Below are 25420 nucleotides of genomic sequence, written 5' to 3'. Positions count from 1 at the left end.
AATTGAATGGCTCTCCTTGAAGTTCTTAATGATCCGATAAATGGTTGATTTAGGTGCAATCTTACTGGCAGCAATATCCTTGCTTGTGAAGCCCTTTTTGTGCAAAACAATGATGGCGGCACGTGTTTCCTTTTAGGTAACCATGGTTGACAGAGGAAGAACAATGATTCCAAGCACCACCCTCCTTTTGAAGCTTCCAGTCTGTTATTCAAACTCAATCAGCATGACTGAGTGATCTCCAGCCTTGTCCTCGTCAACACTCATACCTGTGTTAACGAGAGAATCACTGACATGATGTCAGCTGGTCCTTTTGTGGCAGGGCTGAAATGCAGTGTGAAATGTTTTCTGGGGATTCAGTTCATTTGCATGGCAAAGGGGGACTTTGCAATTAATTGCAATTCATCTGATCACTCTTCATAACATTCTGGAGTATATGCAAATTGCCATTATACAAACTGAGGCAGCAGACTTTGTGAAAAWTAATATTTGTGTCATTCTCAAAACTTTTGGCCACGACTGTACATACACAGGTTACTCTAGGTTACCTTAAACCCGCTTAACTCCTCCCTCATTTCCTTATCAACAGTGTGGGACTACTGGACTTTCACCCATAGAGCCACGGCGGTAGACCAAAAAAAGTACGTAGGGTTGGCCATAAAGTAGTTAGTCACATAGCCTGGATGTCAATCTAGATCAGAACATAACGGCTGTATTACAGATGCAGAGGACTGGTGGCTCGGTTAGTAAACGTCTCAGGATGAGGAAGAGGACCGGTGACCATGATTCCGAGGAGCAGAAGACTGACAGAAATAAAACTAGGGTGTCATCGAGTGCGCAGCCGAGGTGAGTTGGTAGGCTGTGCATCGCACTAGCACTGCTTAAAATGATCCTCCCTTCTAGTCTAGTCGAGGCTAGAGTCTAGAGTCTAGACTAGTAAATAGGCCTACAGTTGAAGTCGGAAGTTTACATACACTTAGGTTGGAGTCATTAAAACTCGTTTTTCAACCAGTCCCCAAATTTCTTGTTAACAAACTATAGTTTTGGCAAATCGGTTAGGACATCTACTTTGTGCATGACACAGGTCATTTTTCCAACAATTGTTTACAGACAGATTATTTCACTTATAATTCACTGTATCACAATTCCTGTGGGTCAGAAGTTTACATACACTAAGTTGACTGTGCCTTTAAACAGCTTGGAAAATTCCAGAAAATGATGTCATGGCTTTAGAAGCTTCTGATAGGCTATTTGACATCATTTGAGTCAATTGGAGGCGTACCTGTGGATGTATTTCAAGGTCTACCTTCAAACTCTGTGCCTCTTTGCTTGACATCATGGGAAAAGACCTCAGCCAATACCTCAGAAAAATAATTGTAGACCTCCACAAGTCTGGTTCATCCTTGAGAGCAATTTCCAAACGCCTGAAGTTACCACGTTCATCTGTACAAACAATAGTATGCAAGTATAAACACCATGGGACCACACAGCCATCACACCGCTCAGGAAGGAGACGTGTTCRGTCTCCAAGAGATGAACGTACTTTGGTGCGAAAAGTGCAAATCAATCCCAGAACAACAGCAAAGGACCTTGTGAAGATGCTGGAGGAAACAGGTACAAAAGTATCTATATCCACAGTAAAACCAAGTCCAATATCGACATAACCTGAAAGGCCATTCAGCAAGGAAGAAGCCACTGCTCCAAAACCGCCATTACAAAAGCCAGACTACGGTTTGCAACTGCACATGGGGACAAAGATCATACTTTGTGGAGAAATGTCCTCTGGTCTGACAAAAATAGAACTGTTTGGCCATAATGACCATCGTTATGTTTGGAGGAAAAGGAGGAGGCTTGCAAGCCGGAGAACACCATCCCAACCGTGAAGCACGGGGGTGGCAGAATCATGTTGTGGGGGTGGTTTGCTGCCGGAGGGACTGGTGCATTTCACAAAATAGATGGCATCATGAGGATTGAAAATTATGTGGATATATTGAAGCAACATCTCAAGACATCAGTCAGGAAGTTAAAGCTTGGTCGCAAATGGGTCTTCCAAATGGACAATGACCCCAAGCATACTTCCAAAGTTGTGGGACAACAAAGTCAAGGTATTGGAGTGGCCATCACAAAGCCCTGACCTCAATCCTATAGAAAATTTGTGGGCAGAACTGAAAAAGTGTGTTCAAGCAAGGAGGCCTACAAACCTGACTCAGTTACACCAGCTCTGTCAGGAGGAAAGGGCCAAAATTCACCCAACTTATTGTGGGAAGCTTGTGGAAGACTACCCAAAACATTTGACCAAAGTTAAACAATTTAAAGGCTATACTACCAAATACTATTTGAGTGTATGTAAACTTCTGACCCTCTGGGAATGTGATGAAAGAAATAAAAGCTGAAATAAATCATTCTCTCTACTATTATTCTGACATTTCACATTCTTAAAATAAAGTGGTGATCCTAACTGACCTAAGACAGGGAACTCTTACTAGGATTAAATGTCAGGAATTGTGAAAAACTGAGTTTAAATGTATTTGGCTAAAGTGTATGTAAACATCCGACTTCAACTGTATTATTGGCGTAACATGCATTTCAATGGTAATATCCAGTAAGGTCAGCTGACACAGCATGGACCAGTTGTCATTGTAATGTTATGCTTTTTTTCTTGAGTTTGGGGAAGTAATGATCCAATTTCTCACTCAATTCAATTTAAAAATATATATTTAAGGGCTTTATTGGCATTGATAATCATATGTTAACATTACCAAAGCAAGTGAAGTAGATCGCTCTCCCTCTGTCTTTCTTTCTGTCTCAGACCTAGCCCACATTTGTTGTGGTGGTTCAAAAGAGGTCTCCTGGCTGTATGTGTCATTTATGTTTCTGTGACTTTCATGATGCCACTGTTTCCTGACATCATAAAGCACCTGGTTTATTCTCACAGAGGTGAGTGTAATCATGAGCATTATCCAAAATACTGGACAAATTAGGAATAATAACTCAAGAGTAATTAGTATATATTCTCACCTTGTTTTTAGTCAGGGTCCCATTCTTCGTCGACCATAGCCAGCCAGCCGACCTGTCTCTTAACCACACAATGAACATGTACCTTACATCCGAACAAGGGATCTCATTGGGCGTATGGTGAGTAGGCTAACGTAAACCCTTTCTCCAGGTTACATTGTGAGTTACGTTTAATGTAGCCTACCTACCTTACATCTGAAGTATATTCACTGCCACTGGACAGTGTAGATTTATAAAGACTGCATTGAACTTTATACATCAAAGTCAGTATAAAAAAGTGTTGTCACTGTACAAGTGTTGTCACTGTACAATATCTTCAAGGCACACAGTCCCTGAAAGTCAGTGGAAAGAGGCACAGGGAAAGGACTTGGAATGGTACCAAGATTCTTTGAGAGCTGGAATTCCGATCATCATTTATCTCCATGGCAATGGAGGCACAAGGTAGCAAGAACAATGGATTGCTACACAATAATATTTCAAATGTTCTCACTTTCAATCTAAAAGTCCACATTATTTCAAACAGGGCAGCAAGTCACCGCGTGGGAGTAATAAATGTAAGTGACTGACAACTACAACAAAAGTTACTTCATCATGGTGTGAATGATAAACTGGTGGTTGGCCTTTGTCTACAGCTGCTGAGTGCAATGGATTACCATGTTTTGGCTTTGGACTACAGAGGTTGGTTAAAATTTAATTATTCTACTAGACGGTTGAAACAGGTCATTACACATATCCTTGACAACCTGACATTAGCCTCATTTTTGTGGTGTGTTATTTCACCTTGCTGTAAAGAGACTGATAACCACCTCCCAATTCCAAATACTGTAGTAAAGTTCACCTTACCCTCTGGGGTTGTTTTGCTTCTGACTGCCCCCTTGTGGTAATTTACAAATCAGTATACAACTGCATCAAGTTTACCTCAGGCAGACAGACATGACATGATAAGGACTATACGTAGTCTAGTATATTTGCATACTGTACAGCCATTGATATAAGAAACTCTGACAGGTTTTGGGGACTCCACCGGAGAGCCCACTGAAGTTGGTATAACCACTGACACCCTCTACTTGCACCAGTGGGTAAAAGCCCGCTGTGGGAGCAGTCTGGTGGTATTATGGGGACACTCCCTTGGCACTGGGTGAGTGACCAGGTGGATGGTTCAGTCTGTAGAGAAAAACGAGTGGAAATGATAACTTATGTCAATGCATAGTTGCACACAATTCTGCTTTTACTCAAACTATACACAGCGGTCTCTTAAATGAACAATGCTCAGATTTCATTTCAAAACAAATAACAGTTAAATCATATGACCACGATTAAAATCATGAAGAGCCTAACAGTCAAATAAAATGCACATCTCAGATGTAATGTAATTGAAGTGTAAGGCAAATTTCATAAAAGCAAAGGTAATCAAAAGTAATATTGCGTCTGCATAAGCACACACAATATTACCTTTATTAAATTTACATTGATTAACTTAAACTTTCCCTGTAATGCCTTTGTCTTACATTCCAGAGAGATGTGTATGTCATTCCACTGGTAGGTATCTCATTATTTAAATTATGATTATGTTTTAAAGTAAGCATTGTTCATTCAAGAGACTGGACTATGTTTAAAGTTTGATTCAACACTTACTTGTTTCATTTGTTGCTTGTTCCCCTCATACACAATACAGGTATTTGTGATATTTATGTTGTGAGTTTAAGTTAGAGGATCTGTCACTACTACTACTACTACTTAATCTACCCCCACTAATGGTGATGATTGAAATAGTCAAATCAATGATTACAAATATGACAGAACATTTTGACAGTTACTCTGATAGAGTATAAGACATGAGCAGTAAATTCAATTTTCCCCCTCATCTTTGTACAGAGTGGCCACTAATACTGCAGTCAAACTAATGGAACATGGTAGGCCTGAATCCATTCAACTTTCGTATTTTATACCCTCTGGTTAAAGTACAATACACATGATCGGCATAATGACATTCATTTCATGAAAGTTTCTTGTGTGACTCATTATGGAAGCTGACTTGATATATTTACACGCTTAGAATATTTTTGCTTTTATCAGGGATTGTTGTTGATGGTGTGATCATTGAGGGAGCATACACCAACATTCGACAGAAGGGTGCTCATGATCCGTTTGGCTGGGTAAGATTCACATACCCACCTCTCCATAGCGATACAGTACATCTTTAAAACGCCATGATTTTGTATTCATTAATGTACTAAACTGCATTTTGTCTTCAGTTTTATTGGAAGTTCCCAGGTTTTGAGTACTTTTTCCTGGACACAATGGCAGAAAACAATATAATCTTCCGTAATGATGAAAAGTAAGTATTTTTGATTTAGACTTAGGTTCAAATGAAACCAAAACATTTTGTTGTAAATTTGTTTTGGTTCATGCAACTTTTCACCATACTTGTCATCCTTTATTTTGATAACATAATACAGGTTTGCAATATGCAGTAACAAATCGAATCAAAATAACTGATACACCCACTGCAACCAAATGTGTTTCAGAATTGTTCGGAGAGTTTGAGGTTGACTGTTCATAAAAGTGATGTTTCACCATGTCTCTACAGCTTGAAGAGGATGAGGAGTCCTCTTCTGATACTTCATGCAGAGGATGACCACTTAGTGCCTATCCACATGGCTCAGCAGGTGTGGCTTATACATTTATTGTAACTCACAATAATTTCTCTATTGTCATCTGTCTATTTTATCACAGGCAACATTTGTGATATTATCTGTATGGTTTGAATGACAATAGCAAGAAGGGTTCCTGGAAACATGATATACAGTTAAGGAAGTTTCCACCTCTCGTCCTTTGTTGTGTTCCTATCAAGCTCTATGAAATTGCACAGAGCGCCCAAAACTCAGAGAATCGAGTTAAGATGGTACCYTTCGCCAGATCCCTTGGGTACCTTCACAATGGATTGTACAAAGACCCTCACCTGCCCAACATTATTGGGTGAGGAAATCCTGTCAACTCTTCAATTGCAATTTGAAAAAAGGCAATTCTGGTTCTATATCAATGTTTATTCTAACTATAAAACGTACACCTTTTTTCATCCATATCGTTACAGGGAATTTGTACATTCATTGCCCCCCTAATCCAGTGACCTATGCAGAAGAACCTTTGGACATCAATTGTTTCAACATATCTAGAGAACTGCAAAACCTAGATGCACAGTTTGCACGTGTCTCTTTACCTTATGGCAAATCAGTTGGGTGGACTTCAATCACATGGTCCAATCATTGACCTAATATCAGATAGAAGTTACATTGCTAGTAATGTAAAGCACTTACTTAGCTGAAAGGACTGAGAGAAAAAAGAGAATCTATGAGGTTCAACTCTGGGTTTAGCACTTACTGAGATGTCCAATGCATTATTATCTAGCTATAGTCTTAGTCTATGTGCAAATTACAGAACTTTTGAGATGGAGGCAATGAATTGGTTTCCTTTCTATGAATTATAAATGTGAAAAATTATGATTAATCAATGTTTAAAGTGTTCAAGTTTAGGTGAATTCTTAGTAGGGATTACAGAAAAGTTACTCTTGTAAATGCTTTTCTTTTTGGCAAGTATTACATTACAAATAAAACCTGATCAACGTTCATGAATCGTACATGTTCTTGTTGGATGTTTACATTGCTGGTTACTAGTACGTCTGAGATAAAGATTAAAAGAGACAAATCACTACAGTGGAAGTGTTACATACTGTATTTTCTGATGATGTAATGAGATGTACCTAGAAATCCTAGTAGATACACTACCGTTAAAAAGTTTGGGGTCATTTTAGAAATGCCCTTCTTTTTGAAAGCATCCCGGAGTCGCCTCTTAACTGTTGACGTTGAGACTGGTGTTTTGCGGGTACTATTTAATGAAGCTGCCAGTTAAGGACTTGTGAGGCGTCTGTTTCTCAAACTAGACATTCAAATGTACTTGTCCTCTTGCTCAGTTGTGCACCGGGGCCTCACACTCCTCTTTCTATTCTGGTTAGAGCAAGTTTGCGCTGTTCTGTGAAGGGAGTAGTACACAGCGTTGTACAAGATCTTCAGTTTCTTGGTAATTTCTCACATGGAATAGCCATCATTTCTCAGAACAAATATAGACTGATGAGTTTCAGAAGAAAGGCCTTTGTTTCTGGCCACTTTGAGGCAGTAATCGAACCCACAAATGCCGATGTTCCAGATACTCAACTTGTCTAAAGAAGGCCCGTTTTATTGCTTCTTTAATCAGAACAACAGTTTTCAGCTGTGCTAACATAATTGCAAAAGGGTTTTCTAATGATCAATTAGCCTTTTAAAATGATCAACTTGGATTAGCTAACACAACATGCCATTGGAACACAGGAGTGATGGTTGCTGCTAATGGGCCTATGTAGATATTCCATAAAAACTCTGCCGTGGTCAGCTACAATAGTCATTTACAACATTAACAATGTCTACACTGTATTTCTGATAAATGTATGTTATTTTAATGGACAACAAAATAGCTTTTCTTTCAAAAATAATGACTTCTCTAAGTGACCCCAAACTGTTGAATGGTAGTGTATAATGATGATCTGTTCAATGAGTTGTCTCTGTAAAATGAGATATCAACAGTTTAGTCATACATGAGAAGTGGGTCAGGCTTCATGCCCCCAAAGGTGAGGCAGTTCTAATACTTACAGTCGGATGACGTGGCTGAAAGTTGCGAACAGTTTAGAAACCGGAGTTCCATTATTCAACTGTTTGTTCACCGTCTTCGATTTGATTTGAGATTACAAGCCATGTGACATGTCTGCATCAATCACAAGCGAATGCGATGCGAGTGAGGCAATTTACGCCATATGCGTATGAGAGCATCCTGAAAACTGCCACTGTCGTACAACCAGGAAGAAGGTGGGATAGCATTAACAAAGCTAACATCCCAAATCTGCAAACTTTCCCAGAAAATGATGGGGTCTTCCAGGTGGAAGATTGCAGTGGTGGTCTTTCTCTCGGTTGCCGAGATATTAATGCCGATCGAGGCAGATGAACACGAACACACGGTAAGATCATTTGAGGCCGAATAAAAATGGGTAGCCTTGTGTGTAGTGTGAAAATAATGGACGTTCTGGCTTGTTAGRTAGCTGTAGTAGCTACATGATACAACCGATTAGCCTATTTTTTTTAACTCAGCGAGATAAGAGGAATAATATCGTTTCATGTAACTAACTAGTTCATTGTTATGAGGTTAACGTTCAATGTTGATAAATAATAAATACAATAACTAACAAGTTAACGTAGGGGACCAAAGTTAGCTAGCTAATGTTAGCCAGTGACATCTCATTGCATACATATGGTAGGAATATTTTGCATAACCAGTCATCCATATAATTTGGTTATTTAGCTACTTATCTAGCTAGCTTGCCAACTACATATAGAAAAATGTCTCTTCCAGGAATATGCCTAACTAGTTAACTATTTTCGGTAGTTTACTAACGTTGTCATTGCGAAGACTGCATATCCGGTTATTCAGGCGGTAGGCCTGTCTAGGTACTAGGATATCAAATGGTCAAGACAAAAGCAAATCGCCTAATGCGTTTTACGGTACAATTGGAAGTAAATACTTTTGCTCTTGATTTCTGACCTGTAACCTATATGGTGGTTTGATCATGCTTCAACCTAGCCAAGAATTCTCAACTTTGCAAGTTCAACCTAGCCTATTCATGAACGTATCTTCTGGCCGAGGGAGTGTTGTAATAGCCCCGACGCTCGGTCTGAACGTTAACACGCATCGCTTGCGGTACTGGTTTGGAAACGTAAGAGACGTGTATTTCATATCGGTGACAAATAATTTTCATAAAAACAAAAGGTTAAATTACTACACCTTTTTTATAGGGTTTGTGATCTCACACGGCTATATATCCATGTTAGCGCTTGTTTACTGAAGACAGACAGAAGATGGCTAATTAATACAGGTGGTCAACTATCTAGCTTGCCCCGAAAACTTGTGTGTAATGGGGAAGTGTAGTTTGTTGGTTGGAGGCACACACAGTATGGATCTGTGCAAACCTGCTATACCCTACATTGGCAAAAGTATGTGGACACCAATTCAAATTAGTCCATTCGGCTGTTTCAGTCACACCTGTTGCTGACAGGTGTATAAAATCGAGCACACAGCCATGCCATCAATATGGACAAACATTAGCAGTAGAATGGCCTTACTGAAGAGCTCAGTGACTTTCAATGTGGCACTGTTCTAGGATGCCACCTTTCCAACAAGTCAGTTTGTAAAATGTATTCCCTGCTAGTGCTGCCCCGGCCAACTGTAAGTGCTGTTATTGTGAAGTGGAAATGTCAAGGAGTGACAACAGCTTAGCCGTAAAGTGGTAGGCTACCCAAGCTCACAGAACGGGACCGCCGAGTGCAGAAGCGTGTAGCCTGTAAAAATGGTCTATCCTCGGTTGGAACACTCACGACTGAGTTCCAAACTGCCTCTGGAAGCAACGTCAGCACAATAACTGTTCGTCAGGAGCTTAATGAAATGTGTTTTCATGGCTGAGCAGCTGCACACAAGCCTAATATCACCATGCACAATGCCAAGCGTCTGCTAGAGTAGTGTGAAGTTTGCCGCCATTGGACTCTGGAAACGCATGCTCTGGAGTGATGGATCACGCTTCCCCATCTGGCAGTCCGACAGATGAATCTGGATTTGGGGGATGCCAGGAGAACGCTACCTGCCCAACTGCGTAGTGCCAACTGTAAAGTTTGGAGGAGGAATAATGGTCTGGGGCTGTTTTCATAGTTCGGTCTATTCCCCTTAGTTCCAGTGAAGGGAAATCCTAATGCTACAGCATACAATGACATTCTAGATGATTTTGTGCTTCGAACTTTGTGGCAACAGTTTGGGGAAGGCCCTTTCCTTTTTCAGCCTGACAATGCCCCGTGCACTGAGGTCCATACCTCACTAATGCTCTTGTTGCTGAATGGAATGTTCCAACATCTAGTGGKAAGCCTTCCCAAAAGAGTGGAGGCTGTTATAGCAGCAAAGGGGGGAACCAACTCCATATTAATGCCCATGATTTTGGAATGAGATGTTTGACGAGCAGGTGTCCACATACTTTTGACCATGTAGTGTATGTAAAAAAAAAAAAAATATATACCGTAGGCCTATTGCAAGCGATTTATTGACGTTTCTAAACATTAAAATAGAGCGTTGGGATTGTAGTTCACATGGTCTTACCGGTAAAAGGCTCTGCATGGTCAATTTGACATCTGCAGTGGCCGTACAGCATTTGCGGTGATATGGCCTCTGCAGAAGTCAGGGCATTCATACTTCTTGCGCTTTGTTGTTGTCAAGGAAGTGAGTGTGTTTATACAGGACCTCCRGCCCACACCTACCATCAACCAATCATGTCAACGCAGAGCTATACAGAGCAATCGGCATTGTTACAAAATTTGGGAGGTGCATGGCGATCCAGTACGGCGCTCAATTTGGCCTCTGCATGTCTCCAGAAGCTCCGCAATTGCATCCCTACATATGGAGCCTCCGACCACATATTCGGATCAAGTATAAATTGGATTTAAGCCTTGTTTATAGTTGAGAACCCTTTGCATAAGGCACAGTGCCTTGGGTTCTCAAGAGCAAGCTTCAACTTGGTCCTCACTGGTACCATAGCCAGTTAGCACTGGCTAGTAAGCTTTGCATCCGCACTCAGTGCAGAATGAATAGCTGGCTACACAACCAGAGCAAGCAGACATCCTTACCAATACTGTGTTGTCAGTGTGAATGTGATCAGGTGAGTTTTTACATGGATAAAGCCCCTTGTCGCTACATTGTTTTCTGCCCGTGATTGTCAAGCTGACAACTAACAAGGGTGCTTGCTCATGCCTGATCTTTCACTCCGGTTGAAAAGACCTGTATTCAGTTCAATATACATTTCGTTGTCGATGACTCATGCCTGTATGTCGTGTGGATTGGTTTTGACATGGCGTCATTAAAACAGTAACTTTATGACTCATTGTCAATGTATTTTTGCCGCCGACAGCTGCTATCCAAAAGCTTCATAGATGGAGGCTGCTTGGAATAGACTAACATGTTGGCTGTTTTTTGTTATTATTTGCCTGAATGCACAATTTATATCCTTGAATGGAATACCAAATGCTGCCATCTGAGAACTAGCAAAACAAGTAAGTTATAGCATGTTTAATGTGTGTCTTCCCTTTTTCAGTACACAGATAAAGAGGAGGTGGTTTTATGGATGAATACAGTGGGGCCTTACCACAACAGACAAGAAACGTACAAGTACTTCTCCCTGCCCTTCTGCGTGGGCACCAAAAAGACCATTAGCCACTACCATGAGACATTAGGAGAGGCTCTACAAGGAGTTGAGCTGGAGTTCAGCGGCCTAGACATTAAGTTCAAAGGTATAKAAATATCTACACCCACAGGCAACTGTACTACTTGGTTTACTTGGACTCTGGAGTGACAAAGTCACTATTTTATCAGCATTGTTTGATTTTGAGTAGTCAATTATATTCTTTCCTAGCATGAAGTTAGATCCAAAAGCAGCCTACACTTGCATTATGTCTTGTAGTGTTATGTCACACTAAACACTTTTTTTTGTGTCATTTTGTTCTCACAGATGAAGTRATGCAAACAACATACTGTGAAATCGAGCTGGACAAAGCCAAACGGGATGCCTTTGTATATGCCATTAAGAACCACTATTGGTACCAAATGTACATTGATGACCTACCTATCTGGGGTGAGTCATACTGCTGCACTGCCTGTTGCAACTTGTCCAGTAATTTAGTTATGGAGAATCAGTTATGCCCCTGAGGCAGTTGAAAAGATGGCATCCAAATGTTCATTCATACTTTTCTGGGCTTATCTGTTGCCTCACTGGTTGGTATGGGAAGTTGTTTGACTATGACAAAGGTTATCTATGGAAAAGCCMAGTTCATTATTATTGAAAGGGGCCCAGTTCTGGAATGAGGAATGTCTTTAACATGGAGTTATTTCACATGGAATGGTGCCTACTAGGGTTGGGCGACGTGCCGATATATAGTTTTTCAACTTGACTGGCACCGCAGTAGAGCTGACCGGGCAGCCCACAGCCGGGCCATGCCAGGTGGCTTTTCCTATAGCCTGCATAAGCTATTTCAATAAATATGTTTTAAACAATTTACAGAATGCAAGAGAATAATGTACAGAGCTAAGCTTTTCACCAAAGCAGCACAAAATGTCCAGTTGGAAAATGTTTTTTTCTTTTCTCTTTGAATATTTTTACCGGACACTCCGGCGTCTTAATTATTTTAAAGCCTAAATTATTTTTTTTATTTTTTTTTCATTTGATATGACTTCAGTTTTTATGCGTGCTGGCTTTCTCCCGTCGTGCTACTTCATGATCATACAATTCATTTATCTAATGGAGTTCTAGGCTATATCAGAAAGTTATGTTGTTTTTGAATAACCTAAAAACATTAACATGTTCTGACAATGTGAACTCGGCATTCCTCTCTCTCCCCCTCAGTAACATATTTCAAGTTTAGGAGTCAGAACCCATCATAGGCCTAAGGTAATAATGAGAGGGGTAGAACAAACCATAGCAAGACAAAAAACAGAGCGAGTAATTTGAAAAAACTATACATTTCAGTAAATATCAGTCTATTAGCTATAAAGGAAATGATGCATGCATCCCTCTTCCTTGCTGTTGCAAATCAAAAGGCAAATCCTACTAATTTAAAATAGCCTATCAAAGCATTAATACAAGTTAGTTATGAAGGGTATTTCCCAAATAGGCTAGTGTTTAATGTCCTAAAATTGCAGCTTTCAAATGGGAAAGTCGGTCTATAGGCCATTTTCGCTTTGTTTTGCTTTATTTTGAATGACAATTATTAGACAACGAGTGAAATCGAGCAAACAATATCAAGATGGAAAAGTCCAATTTGGAAGTCAAAAGAACTTACAGCTGAGCAAAGCTTATGATAGAGTAGGCCTATTTCCATAGCCTATTATTGGCAATGTAGGCTACAACCTACCTACATCGTTTAAAACAGAAGCCTAGACCTGATAAGAGCGGAAGATTAGGCAAAAATGTCAATCATTGAATAGTTCTCCAGTTCTGGGGACAGCAGCGTTGCATGCTTTGCAGCCAGGCCCTTGGTGATTTATAACCCGTCACACGACGCACTGCCAGCGATTCTCCTTGACTGCCACTTGTACAGGCGCGCACCTCTTTCGTGCCACTGCTCCAAATCAAAGTGTATTGGTCGAGTACACAGATTAGCCTATTCCTCTCCAATAAAGATTTGGCTCAAATATATTTTGTCAAGATTCCTCTCATTGGCTAAACGGCCACACTTAAACACGGAGTATACAAAACATTAAGACTATGGTGAATCAGGTGACCAGGTGAAAACTATCATCCCTTATTGATATCACTTGTTAAATCTACACGATCAGTGTAGATAAAGGGGAGGAGCCCGGTTAAAGAAGGATTTTCAGGCCTTGAGACAATTGAGACATGGATTGTGTATGTGTGCTATTCAGAGGGTGAATGGGCAAGACAAAATATTTAAGGCATATCGGTTTGTACGTTTTTCACGTTCAACAGTTTCCCATGTGTATGAAGCATGGTCCACCACCCAAAGGATATCCAGCCAACTTGACACAACTGTGGGAAGCATTGGAGTGTGGAATGCTTTTGACACTTTGTACAGTCCAACCCCTGACGAATTGAGGCTGGGAGGGGGGTCCTAATGTTTGGTGTACTTGGTGTATATGTATGCACAGGAGGTGGGGCAGATGGCATTGCCCAAGTCTTTCTAACCACGGAATAGTTCCATATTCTGAGTATGAATAAATATAGACTTTGGCCTGGTTACTGCATTCCACACCAAACTTGCCAAGTTGCCAGTACATTTCTGGTGGCAGTGCACTCATCGCACTAATCTCTCTATATTCTAGGAATTGTTGGCGAGGCAGATGAAAACGGAGAGGATCATTATCTGTGGACTTACAAGAAATTGGAGATCGGCTTCAATGGCAACCGAATTGTTGATGTCAACCTGACGAGTGAAGGCAAAGTCAAGCTTGTGCCCAACACACGAATTGCAATGTCGTACTCGGTAAGTATTTGCAATTGCTTTTCAGAGATGGGAAATGGGACTGGATTTTTGTAATATACACAGGGTTGAATATGTGTTTTGGAGGTGTGATGTTTAAATTTACTACACAGAGCTTTATATTGTTTTATATAAAGTAAAGTCCCCTACGTCAGCATCCAAACGTGGCTCATTTGCCAAAGGAATGATGTGAATTGTCTTTTACCATAGGTAAAGTGGAAGAAGTCAGATGTGAAGTTTGAAGACCGATTTGACAAGTATCTCGATCCATCTTTTTTCCAACACAGAGTAAGTTCAATCTTTTAAGATAAGAAATGCAATTTTGCACTGAACTGTACAGTACTCGGTGATCAACCTGTTTTTAAAGATGCAGTATGTAGAAATCGCTCCGCCATTTCCTGGCTGCTAAAATTCTAATAGTTTGCCTAATTTRAGTTTGTGACCCAAACAAGCAAGTATAGTGTYGAGAATCATTGTACCATCTAAACAAACGAGAAGCATGGAAATGGCACGCACAGAACATATCTACTGCTTCTTAGACTTGCTTTCAATGAGTGACAGCTCTAATATTTCTATGTGAATTTTATCGGGTCACCCAGAAAGTTACACATTGCAGCTTTAACAATTCTGGGATTCAAGGATGTCATGTTCTGGAATCTAGGGATGTGCGATATTCCCTGTGGTAATACAAAAAGTGTGTTTTCTCTAGATTCACTGGTTTTCCATCTTCAATTCCTTCATGATGGTTATCTTCTTGGTTGGCCTGGTGTCCATGATCCTGATGAGAACTCTAAGGAAGGACTATGCTAGATACAGCAAAGAGGAGGAAATGGATGACATGGTAACGTTTCATAGCCTTGGTAGCATTAGTGATAGAAAATCACATTGGACATCATGCACTAAAGATTTTGCTTTATTAGTTTAGGCCCAGGGCTTCGTATGATTTTGGCTAGCTGTATGTCCTTTGTCTTAATGTACCCCTGGACTTTTGACGCCTCTCCCTGCTGCAGGACAGGGACCTGGGGGATGAGTATGGGTGGAAGCAGGTCCATGGAGACGTTTTCCGGCCGTCCAGCCACCCAATGATCTTCTCCTCTCTTATTGGCTCTGGATGCCAGATCTTCTCGGTCTCGTTCATCGTCATCGTCGTGGCCATGATTGAGGATCTGTACACCGAGTGAGTGATGAGCACCTCCCCGCAGATAACCCAATGGAGTGTTTTTTCCCGTTGCTGTGTAACGTGGGTGTGTTCACGCACACTGCGGCTTCCCATTTGTCTCTGCAGGAGAGGATCCATGCTGAGCACAGCCATCTTTGTGTATGCTGCCACCTCTCCTGTCAATGGCTATTTTGGTGGAAGTTTGTATGCAAAACAAGGAGGTATGTAAGGGTTTGTCTTAAAAATAGAAACTCCATTCCTACATATCACACCTCAATTATTACTGCACTTTGCAAGGGAAGTTTTGCACACACAATATTGTCACCATGACATTTTCTGAACATGGAGCCTGGGTTGTCAAAATACTGTTTGTGGTACTTGGTGTAGAATGCTGCGGTTGATGCCTATTGACAAAAATGTGGCTACATTGTTAGTGTCATTATGTGTAAATAGCACATGGTGTTACAGAATCCCCCTCCTGAGGGCGCTGTGGGACTAATTTCTAGCGTGAGCATTTTCTTTCTGGAGCTGTTTGGGCTGATTCACCCATCCTCACCCTTTCTCCCCCTCACATGAGAGATCAATATCTCCRRCAGCTCATGGRTTTAGCCAATCSGACAATAGCCATGTGTCTCACCACTGTGCATGCTCTAGCCATGCKGTCTRTCCAGGTCCTGATTGGCTAGCCAGCCTGACCCATGCTTTCCAAGGGAGTAAATATTGCCAGTATCTGAATGMTGTTATTCCAGTCTGTGAGTGTGGGTGGACACATGTGCATGGGATGTGTGAACACAGAAACCATATCCATGTTCATATTCTCTTGAGTGTGATTTAAAGTTCATCTGTGTGTTTACTTGCTATTAGAACTATTAACTCTTGGGCTGCATTATTCCCCTCTAATCAGGGGCGGTGTCAGTGAGTCACAGACCAGTAAATTACATAGAGCCGTGTCGCTCTCTTTCACATGGTATGGTAGATTGTCATTCACTCATGATGTGCACCCTTATGGTAACCAATTTTAAATTTGATCCTATAGGCAGACGATGGATTAAACAGATGTTTATCGGMGCCTTCCTGATCCCTGGCATGGTGTGTGGGACAGCCTTCTTCATCAACTTCATCGCCATGTACTACCATGCCTCCCGAGCCATCCCTTTTGGCACAATGGTGAGTTTAGAGCAATGGCATTCAAAATATTAAAGAGAACAGATCATTGTATTGTATGGGACAACATACAAATGTTATTGAGAAATGTAATTAGAAAATTGCAATTTTATTGAGTAAATGTATTTATTGGTTCATTTACATTTTGAAACGAGAGATGAACATSTACTGAATTGGTAATTTGTTGATATAAAAATCGTTTTTTAAAGGTTATATCATTAGATGTGGGGTTGGCAGAAATTCTAGKAAAAAAATGGGGTCCCCAGAAATTCTGTTAATTGGTAACCAATTTATTATAGCAATAAGGCACCTCTAGGGTTTGTGGTATATGGCCAATACACCATGGCTAAGAGCTGTTCTTATGCACATTGCAACGCGGAGTGCCTGGACACACCCCTTAGCTGTGGTATATTGGCCATATATACCAAACCCCGAGGTGCCTTATTGCTATTACAAACTGGTTACCAACGGGAAAAAAAGTTTTGTCATACCTGTGGTATACGGTCTGATATACCACATCTGTCAGCCAATCYGCATTCAGGGCTCGAACCACCCACATTATAATGGCCAATATGCCACCCCCCCAGGCCTTATTGCTTAAATATAGTCTGCTCTCTCATTAATCATCTCATGGATTCTACCATTCCATGTTGTTTTCAGGTGGCTGTTTGCAGCATTTGTTTGTTTGTTATCCTGCCACTCAACCTTGTGGGGACCATTCTGGGAAGAAACCTCTCTGGCCAGCCCAACTTTCCGTGTCGAGTCAATGCAGTGCCGCGGCCAATCCCTGAGAAGAAATGGTATCTATGACTATGATCTTATTTGTACAGCACGACTCACTAAAAGCAATGTATGTGTGCCATTTTGTATTTTACATTCATTGATGTTTGTTTATTAAGATCCCAGTGCTGATATGTTTGCTACTTGAGAGCCACCGTACTGTTAAGTTTATTTTCTCGTTGATAGTTCAATAAAGGTCTGATTGGCCAAAGAGTCTATACCTACTTTCCCAGGTTGAAACCAGTCCTGGATTAACAGAGGAATAAAAACAGTGCTGAGAAACAGGAGGCCTGGAGTTGCATAGCTCTGATTGATTGGTAAACTATTAGTGACACTGTCTGTATTGTGAGTTGATTGTAAATTTATAACATTTCCCAGGTTCATGGAGCCAGCTGTCATTGTRTGTCTGGGAGGCATCCTTCCATTCGGTTCCATTTTCATTGAAATGTAAGTCCTACCTCACATTAACTTCACTACACTATAATCTAGATCAGTTGTCACCAACCGGTCGATCTCCAAGGCAATCCTTGTCTATCACCAAACATTTCTATGAAAAACCCAACGATAAAGCCTTGAGTTCCTATTTTTTATTATTTGTTTTTCGATGAATGTACGGCGCTCCAGCATGAGTGGACATCAAAATATTTATTTGAGGTATCAGGGAAAGCTGTGTGTAGAGAGCATTGCTGTCTTGAAAGACTACAACTRGTTCAAAARGCTTTCAGACGAAGCATGCAGAGAAATATAGGAATATGTCTTCTGAGCAGAGGGCAAGTGCATCAAAATAGTTTTTCTCAGTTGCAAAAGCAGCAAGGACTTTTCCCAAAACTGTATTCAGCAAATTACGGAATTGCGAGAGCTAGCTATGTACTGTCCCACAGAATTGCTAAACATAGCAAGCCAGTCGCTGAGGGCGAATTCATTAAAGAATGTTTAATTGACTCTGCAGCAATACTTTMCCCCGACAAGAAAGAGCTGTTTGAAAATATTTCCCTGTCAAGACAAACAGTGACACGGCATGTTGAGGACATCGCAGAGAATATGGAACAACAGTTGAAAGACCAGGTAAAGGATTTCACCTATTTCTCCTTGGCCCTGGATGAGAGCAGTGATGCACGTGACATGGCGCAGTTGTTGATATTCTTACAAGGCATAACCCCAGACTTTGACATTAGAGGAGCTTGCTTCAGTGCAGTCAATGAAGAGCACAACCACAGGGAAATACTTATTGGAGGAGGTTAATAAGTGTGTGGCAAAGCTGGGACGGAATTTTGAAAATTTATCCAGTGTGACCACTGATGGGTTCCCAAACTTGACAGGGAAAAAACGTTGGCCTTTTGAAAAGGACACAAGATCAAGTAGCTGAGCTGAACCCAGAGAGTTGATCAGAATCCTCACTGCGCATAAACAGTGTAGAGAGCGTTTAAATCTGGCAACAACACAATATAATCTAATTTGGCCAGGTAAAAATGTATTTGAATGCACATTTCACGATGTGACATAATGGGAGCCTACTTTTTGGGCTTTAGAGGATTTGCCCTATTTTATTTTATGCTTCTATGGTGGTATTTTTGTAACACCGGTAGACGGTGTCCTTCACTCCCGCCTGCTGGACAGGTGGGAGACACTGGCTGTCGGTTGCCACGATAGCACAGCAGGCGAGAGGCTAGGACGACGACGACACCCTGTGCTAGCTTGCTAATTGCTAATTAGCTAGCACACGGTGTCAGTCCCGCCTGCTGTGTACTGGATAAAACCGTGCCCAACAGGCGGGGAACACTGGCTGCCGGTTGGCCCGATAGCACAGCAGAGGGAAGGCTAGGGCGGCACCGTGTTAACTAGCTTGCTAGTTAGCGATCACACATTGTCACTCCCGCCTGCTGTGATCCACAGTCCTCTTTAGTTCTAGCTGTCTAAGCTAGCACATAGTGTATTTTGCTCCCGCCTGTTGAACACCTGCCCTCACCGTTAACAGAACTGTGGGAACACTGCCTGACAGGCCGGGGTGAAGGACACTGTTTACCGTTGTATGGCTAGCTAGCTACCGTTGTGTCGCCCCTTCTGTGGGGTTTATCGGCGGCTTCAACGTTATTGTGCATTAACGCCACCTACTTTACTGGAGCGCTCGCACCAGTCCTAACTTAAAAAATGGACCAATAAAGTATAAAGAGGGATTCCTGCAAATGCCCTGAATTGCTGGCCGCAATTGCACCCTTGAGGGACGCTAAGTTGGGTGAGAGGTAGCCTCACTGCTCACTAGCTGCTGCTCCCTCCCCTCAGACTGACCATCAGATGCAGGCCATCAGTCCAGTAAAACAAAAAAGCACTCACTCACCTGTGCCTCACAAGCAATACAACCAGTGTGATCATATACCTACAATTTTGAAATTTAATTTCAAAATGGTCTGAAGAACAACATTGGCAGGTAATTCAAGCATAGCCAATATGCAGTGATAATGTATTGGGCGTATGGACTATTGCACAAACCTCATTGCTACAGAACTGTTTTTAATTGGTTAATGTTGCATAGGCTTACGTTTTAAGTTATGTTTGAATTTTTTTTAAATCTGAGGGGGGTAGACCTCTGCCTGCATTTTCTGAGTCAAGATCACTTGAGTCAAAAGGTTGGTGACCACTGATAGTGCATTTGAACCGCTTAACTTTATCCACATTGTTACGTTACAGCCTTATTCTAAAATGAATTAAAAATCCTCAATCTACACACACTACCCCATAATGACAAAGTGAAAACAGGTTTAGACATTTTTGCAACAAAAAAAGTATTCAGACCCTTTGCTAAGAGACTTGAAATTTAGCTCCGGTGCATCCGGTTTCTGTTGATCATCCTTGATATTTTTATATAACTTGATTGGAGTCCACTTGTGCTAAATTCGATTGATTGGACATGATTTGGAAAGGCGCGCACACACCCGTCTATGTAAGGTCCCACAGTTGACAGTGCATGTCAGAGCAAAAATCAAGCCATGAGGTTGAAGGAATTGTCCGTAGAGCTCCGAGACAGGATTGTGCCGAGGCACAGATCTAGGGAAGGGTACCAAAACATTTCTGCAGCATTGAAGATCCCCAAGAACACAGTGTGGCCTCCATCATTCATAAATGGAAGAATTTTGGACCCACTGAGACTCTTCCGAGAGCTAGCTGCCTGGCCAAACTGAACAATCGGGGAGAAGGGCCTTGGTCAGGGAGGTGACCAAGAACCCAATGGTCACTCTGACAGCGCTCGTTGTCCTTCTGGAACGTTCTCCCATCTCTGCAGCACTCCACCAATCAGGCCTTTATGGTAATGGCCAGACGGAAGCCACTCCTCAGTAAAATGCATGTGACCGCCTGCTTGGAGGTTGCTAAAAGGCACCTAAAGGACTCTGACGATGAGAAACAAGATTCTCTGGTCTGTTGAAACCAAGATTGAACTTGGGTCTGAATGCCAAACGTCAGGTCTGGAGGAACCTGGCACCATTAGTCAAGATTAGTCAAGATCAGGGGAAAGATGGATCAAAGTAGAGTTCCTTGATGAAAACCTGCCCCAAAGCGCTCAGACTGGGTCGATGGTTTACCTTACAACAGCACAACACAGGAGTGGCTTCAGGACAAGTCTGTGAATGTCCTCGAGTGGCCCAGCCAGAGCCCGGACTTGAACCCGATCGAACATCTCTGAAGAGAACTGAAAATAGCTGTGCAGCCAACCTGACTGAGCTTGAGAGGTTCTGCTGAGAAGAATGGGAGAAAGTCCCCAAATACAGGTGTGTCAAGCTTGTAGTGTCATACCTAAGACGACTTGAGGCTGTAATCGCTGCCAATGGTGCTTCAAAGTGCTGAGTAAACGGTCTGAATACTTATGTAAATGCAAGATTTCAGTTTTTTGTTTTGTATACATTTCTAAACATGTTTTTGCTTTGTCATTATGGGGTATTGTCGATTTGATGAGGGGACGGGAAAAGAACAATTACATTTGATGAGGGGGGGGYAAGAACAATTACATTTTAAAATAAGGCTAACGTAACAAAGTCTAGGGATCTGATTACTTTCCGACTGCACTGCATATCAGCATTTAGCAGGTTGATAATTCACCAAATAAGACCTGTGCGTAAGACCATTGTTTGCTTATTTTACAGGTACTTCATTTTCACTTCATTTTGGGCCTACAAGATCTACTACGTGTACGGGTTCATGATGCTGGTCCTGGTTATCCTCTGCATTGTCACTGTGTGTGTCACCATTGTCTGTACTTACTTCCTCCTCAATGCTGAGGACTACAGATGGTGAGTAAAAGATAACCAGCAATGTATTTACTTGAATCATGTAATCGTAGAGACATTAAATTAATTAAATGAGGGACCTTGCGGAGGCCTTATACACCACTGTGTGATTAGGCCTAAGTAAGTATATAATTACATGGCTAGCTTTATTTTAAAACTATTAAAAAGAATGAGCTGAAATTTTAGGTGCTGACTAATGGGATGGTAAACTTTATAAAAAGAAAGTCGCATACTAAATGTTTCCAACAATTTAATGGATATTAAACATGGCTAGCTTTAAGACTATAACACAGCTAAATTCAGGGAAAAAAACTTACCAGAGTTGCTGTAACACAGTAATAGCCAGCCTGAGTACGTTGCATCTGTGCTTTTCAATTAAATTCTTCTTTTTTTCTCCACTCAGGCAATGGACAAGCTTTCTCTCTGCTGCATCCACTGCAGTTTATGTTTACATGTACTCCTTTTACTACTATTTCTTCAAAACAAAGTGAGTTCCAAAATCCATTTTCTTATTTAAAACACATTGTACACAACTGAAGTAAATAATCTGTTGACCGTAAAGACTAGCCCCAGTGCATTCTGTCATAGATAAGGGAAGGTTGTTATTCGTTTACTAAAAATGAATACAAGTATTAAAAAATTTAGACATGCAATTTAATTGTTTTACCTTTTGGGGCCCTCACCAGTTTGCATCGAATAGGGGGGACCCCCATTCATTTTGTTAAGTCAGTTTCACTCGTATCATTAAAATTTGCAAACATTTCTCTCCACGGTATACTGAAACTTCGGTACTTTTCCGATACAAAAAAAAAACGGTTCAGTACTTCTTTCAAATGGTCCACACGTGATTGACAGGATCAAATCTATCACCGCAGCCCCTTTATAGCGTGAAGAGCATAGTGCTTGCTCCACCTACTCACTCATTGTTAGAGCTGTCTGGGCTTAATTAGCTCCCCAGTCCTCACTCATGCTGCACAGAAGTTTACACAATTGAATAATGCAACACGGCATCTAGAAATGTTGAAACTGTTCACAAAACAATGTCTATACAGGCTAGAATACTTTTACAATGCAAGAGAGAACTGATGTTGTCCAGCTTTCAATTGTAGGCTAACTTTCAGCTGAATTCACTACCCTAGTACTTTGTTTGTGATATGCAAACCATAATGCTAAAATGCTGATTTCAAAGCTGACTAATCGTACTATTAATTCCCTTAATTTGTTTTTGGTGGCAAGGGAGATTAACTTGTTCGTCTTCCTTTGCTTCCCGTCTAGATTCCATAGCCACATTCTGCCTCACGAATAACATCATTCATTTCTTAGACAGCACATACATTTTGAAAAGAGATTGCTTGTTCTATGCAAATGCTGTTGATCAGTACAATAAAATGATATGTTCTAGCAGTTGCCAATAAAAATTAGTCCTAAATGGAAGGTTCTCTCATCTATAGCCCATGAAAGCAGCTAAAACAAGCTTAAAATTTCAGTGCATGCACATACTGCTATTGAATAATATGCATTCGCCTATATTGTGAATAGACCAATGCTAAATCTTGGTTTACCCAGTTTATTAAGAGATTTCCCATTCAAATMATTACCGTTTTGTAGTTTGATTGTATTTACCAAAGTAAAATTGATTGTATAATTGGTGAATACGTGGCTGTCATTAATGGACAACACTTTTCAGATGTAATTATATTTTTCTCAGATGCCCAATGATTGAACAGTGCAGTAGCTAAGTTTGTCTGGAACATGTGCCATTCTGTGACTTTGACCAATACATCTTTTTTTTGTGGTATTGAGTGTCGTGATTGTGATACTAAACCTGGTATCGAAGTCAAAATTCTGGTATCGTGACACTAGTGTCTTCCTGTGTATTACTTCTGCTGACCGGTGGTGTAAAGTACTAAAGTTGTGTTTTGGGGTATCTGTACTATTTTTATATTTTTGCCTACTTTTACTTCACTACATTCCTAAAGAAAATAATGTACTTTTTACTCCGTTGTCCCTGACACCCAAAAGTACTTGTTACATTTTGACAGGAAAATTGTCATTCACACACTTATCAAGAGAACATTCCTGGTCATCCCTACTGCCTCTGATCTGGCAGACTCACTAAACACACGTGCTTCGTTTGTAAATTGTCTGAGTGTTGGAGTGTGCCCCTGGCTATCCGTCAATAAAATTTAAAAAGCCATTTGAACTTTTACTTCTGATACTTAAGTATATTTAAAACCAAATACTTTTAGACTTGAGTGATTTTTCTATTAAGTTATCTTTACTTTTACTCAAGTATGACAATTGAGTACTTTTTCTACCACTGCCTGCTGACAGTTTTGTCCCACTCCGTTTCAGGATGTATGGTCTGTTCCAGACGTCCTTTTACTTTGGCTACATGGCAGTATTCAGTACGTCTCTCGGAATCATGTGTGGTAGGTTCAACTTCTCTATTCAAAGTATTGTGACGTGTTTACGGAATAAGTCTTTTTTAAATTCTCAAACGAGTGCAAAGCATGCGTGGTTATTGATGCAATGACAATCTTGTAATATCTTTCTTTTGTAGGAGCCGTTGGGTATGTGGGAACAAGTGCCTTCGTGAGGAAGATCTACACAAATGTGAAAATTGACTAGGACAGTTGCAAGCAGCAACAAGGGATCCAAGGATCAACAGAAGCTCTCCCCAACAGAAGCGGGCACAAGTCGTTTCTTTTGCAAAAAGAGATTGTGGCATCTCAATTTGTGCAAATGTAGTTTTTCCCTTTTCTGAATTAATTTCAATGTTGCAAYAGTGTACTAGAGCAAAAAACTGCAGGAAAAAGAAAACATTAACATTGGTTCTGTTTTTATCAATTGCTTTCAATCAATGTTCTGAAGCAGATGTTCTTCAAAACGTAACATGGCTTCCCCTTTCCAATCCAGTCCCACCCGTCACCAGAGAACATAAAGATCTTTATTGATGGAATAGTCTAGCTCTCTTCAGTGAAGAGGCCATTATTGAAAGCCTTTGTTCTATTGTATTAGAATATTGAAGAGTTGGGTTTGTTCATGCTCTGACCTGATTCTATTTTGTATTCTGGATGAAATATTTTATTCTGGCTTCTACATTCAATAACTGGATGTTATACTAACTTATCTGAGTTGGAGCCATTCCCATATTTGGACAATTCTCCAATTTCCAAATGCAGTAGTTTACAACCAGCCACCCAAGAAATTTGTTTGCTGTACATATGGGAAAAAAACATTCAAGGAAGGTGTGATCAACAGTTTGTTTTGAGTTACATTATAAATGACATATTGTTTTAAATGGATGTTTGATGTGATCCAATTTCCTGTTTAGGCTATGTTTTCTTAATGGTAGGGTTTGAATGAAGACTACTTGTGAAAGATAATATGGATAGGGGGAAAAGTGTATATAACCTTAATGTAACTTTAGATGTAGATCCCAAATGTATTTTGGTTGTACAGATTTACTACAGTTTTTTTTTTACAAATGATTCAGTTAAGCAAAAATATATTTCGTTTTGTCTCGTTTGGTGCTTGGGGTGGCGCTGTTACATCTTGCCTGAAATTGCATGACGTTTCCATCAAACCATATGCTCATCAAATTCAGCTTTTTTTGGCAGTTTCTCACTTTCCCTGGTTGTAGCAATAATAATAAAAAAAAGTTGGTCGTTGACTTTGTGCTGGCTGCTTGCAGAAAGGGATGACATTGACACTATTTGGTTTTGTGGGTTATTTAAAGCTTTAAAGGGCTCTTCAGACATGTCCCTCACGCTATCTTTGGTTTTCATAACCTGAAACATTGAATGTCAGATGAAATGAGGCGATTGTGCCAAGTTGCCGCAAACGTACTGTACAAAGTGAAATACACTTAGCTACGTGCTGCGGAGTATTTAATGCTCCCCCCATTTGTAAATACA

The 25420-nt window shown here is 40.7% G+C and overlaps 2 protein-coding genes across 2 annotated transcripts; both read left to right on the top strand.

Annotated features, from left to right (window-relative positions):
- The first annotated feature begins 586 nt into the window (after nucleotides 1–586).
- LOC111978560 (lysophosphatidylserine lipase ABHD12) lies at nucleotides 587–6649 on the top strand. The gene is made up of 13 exons (XM_024008673.3): nucleotides 587–843; nucleotides 2807–2934; nucleotides 3027–3132; nucleotides 3334–3453; nucleotides 3536–3566; nucleotides 3645–3690; nucleotides 4021–4150; nucleotides 4888–4925; nucleotides 5089–5168; nucleotides 5268–5350; nucleotides 5603–5681; nucleotides 5867–5991; nucleotides 6107–6649. The coding sequence occupies exons 1-13, from the start codon at nucleotides 719–721 to the stop codon at nucleotides 6132–6134; spliced, it is 1119 nt and encodes a 372-aa protein (XP_023864441.1). The 5' UTR covers nucleotides 587–718; the 3' UTR covers nucleotides 6135–6649.
- A 1214-nt stretch (nucleotides 6650–7863) lies between these two features.
- Nucleotides 7864–24698, top strand: tm9sf3 (transmembrane 9 superfamily member 3). Its single transcript, XM_024006782.2, has 15 exons — nucleotides 7864–8056; nucleotides 11222–11417; nucleotides 11636–11758; nucleotides 13963–14123; nucleotides 14331–14408; nucleotides 14830–14961; nucleotides 15131–15297; nucleotides 15406–15500; nucleotides 16316–16446; nucleotides 17104–17243; nucleotides 17602–17670; nucleotides 21357–21503; nucleotides 21904–21987; nucleotides 23856–23932; nucleotides 24064–24698. Exons 1-15 carry the CDS (start codon nucleotides 7961–7963, stop codon nucleotides 24129–24131), a joined length of 1764 nt encoding a protein of 587 aa, XP_023862550.1. The 5' UTR covers nucleotides 7864–7960; the 3' UTR covers nucleotides 24132–24698.
- Nucleotides 24699–25420: the final 722 nt, after the last annotated feature.

The sequence above is a fragment of the Salvelinus sp. IW2-2015 genome, linkage group LG18 (assembly GCF_002910315.2).
Source record: "Salvelinus sp. IW2-2015 linkage group LG18, ASM291031v2, whole genome shotgun sequence".
Classification (NCBI taxonomy): domain Eukaryota; kingdom Metazoa; phylum Chordata; class Actinopteri; order Salmoniformes; family Salmonidae; genus Salvelinus; species Salvelinus sp. IW2-2015.
This window is presented reverse-complemented; position numbering and strand designations above follow the sequence as displayed.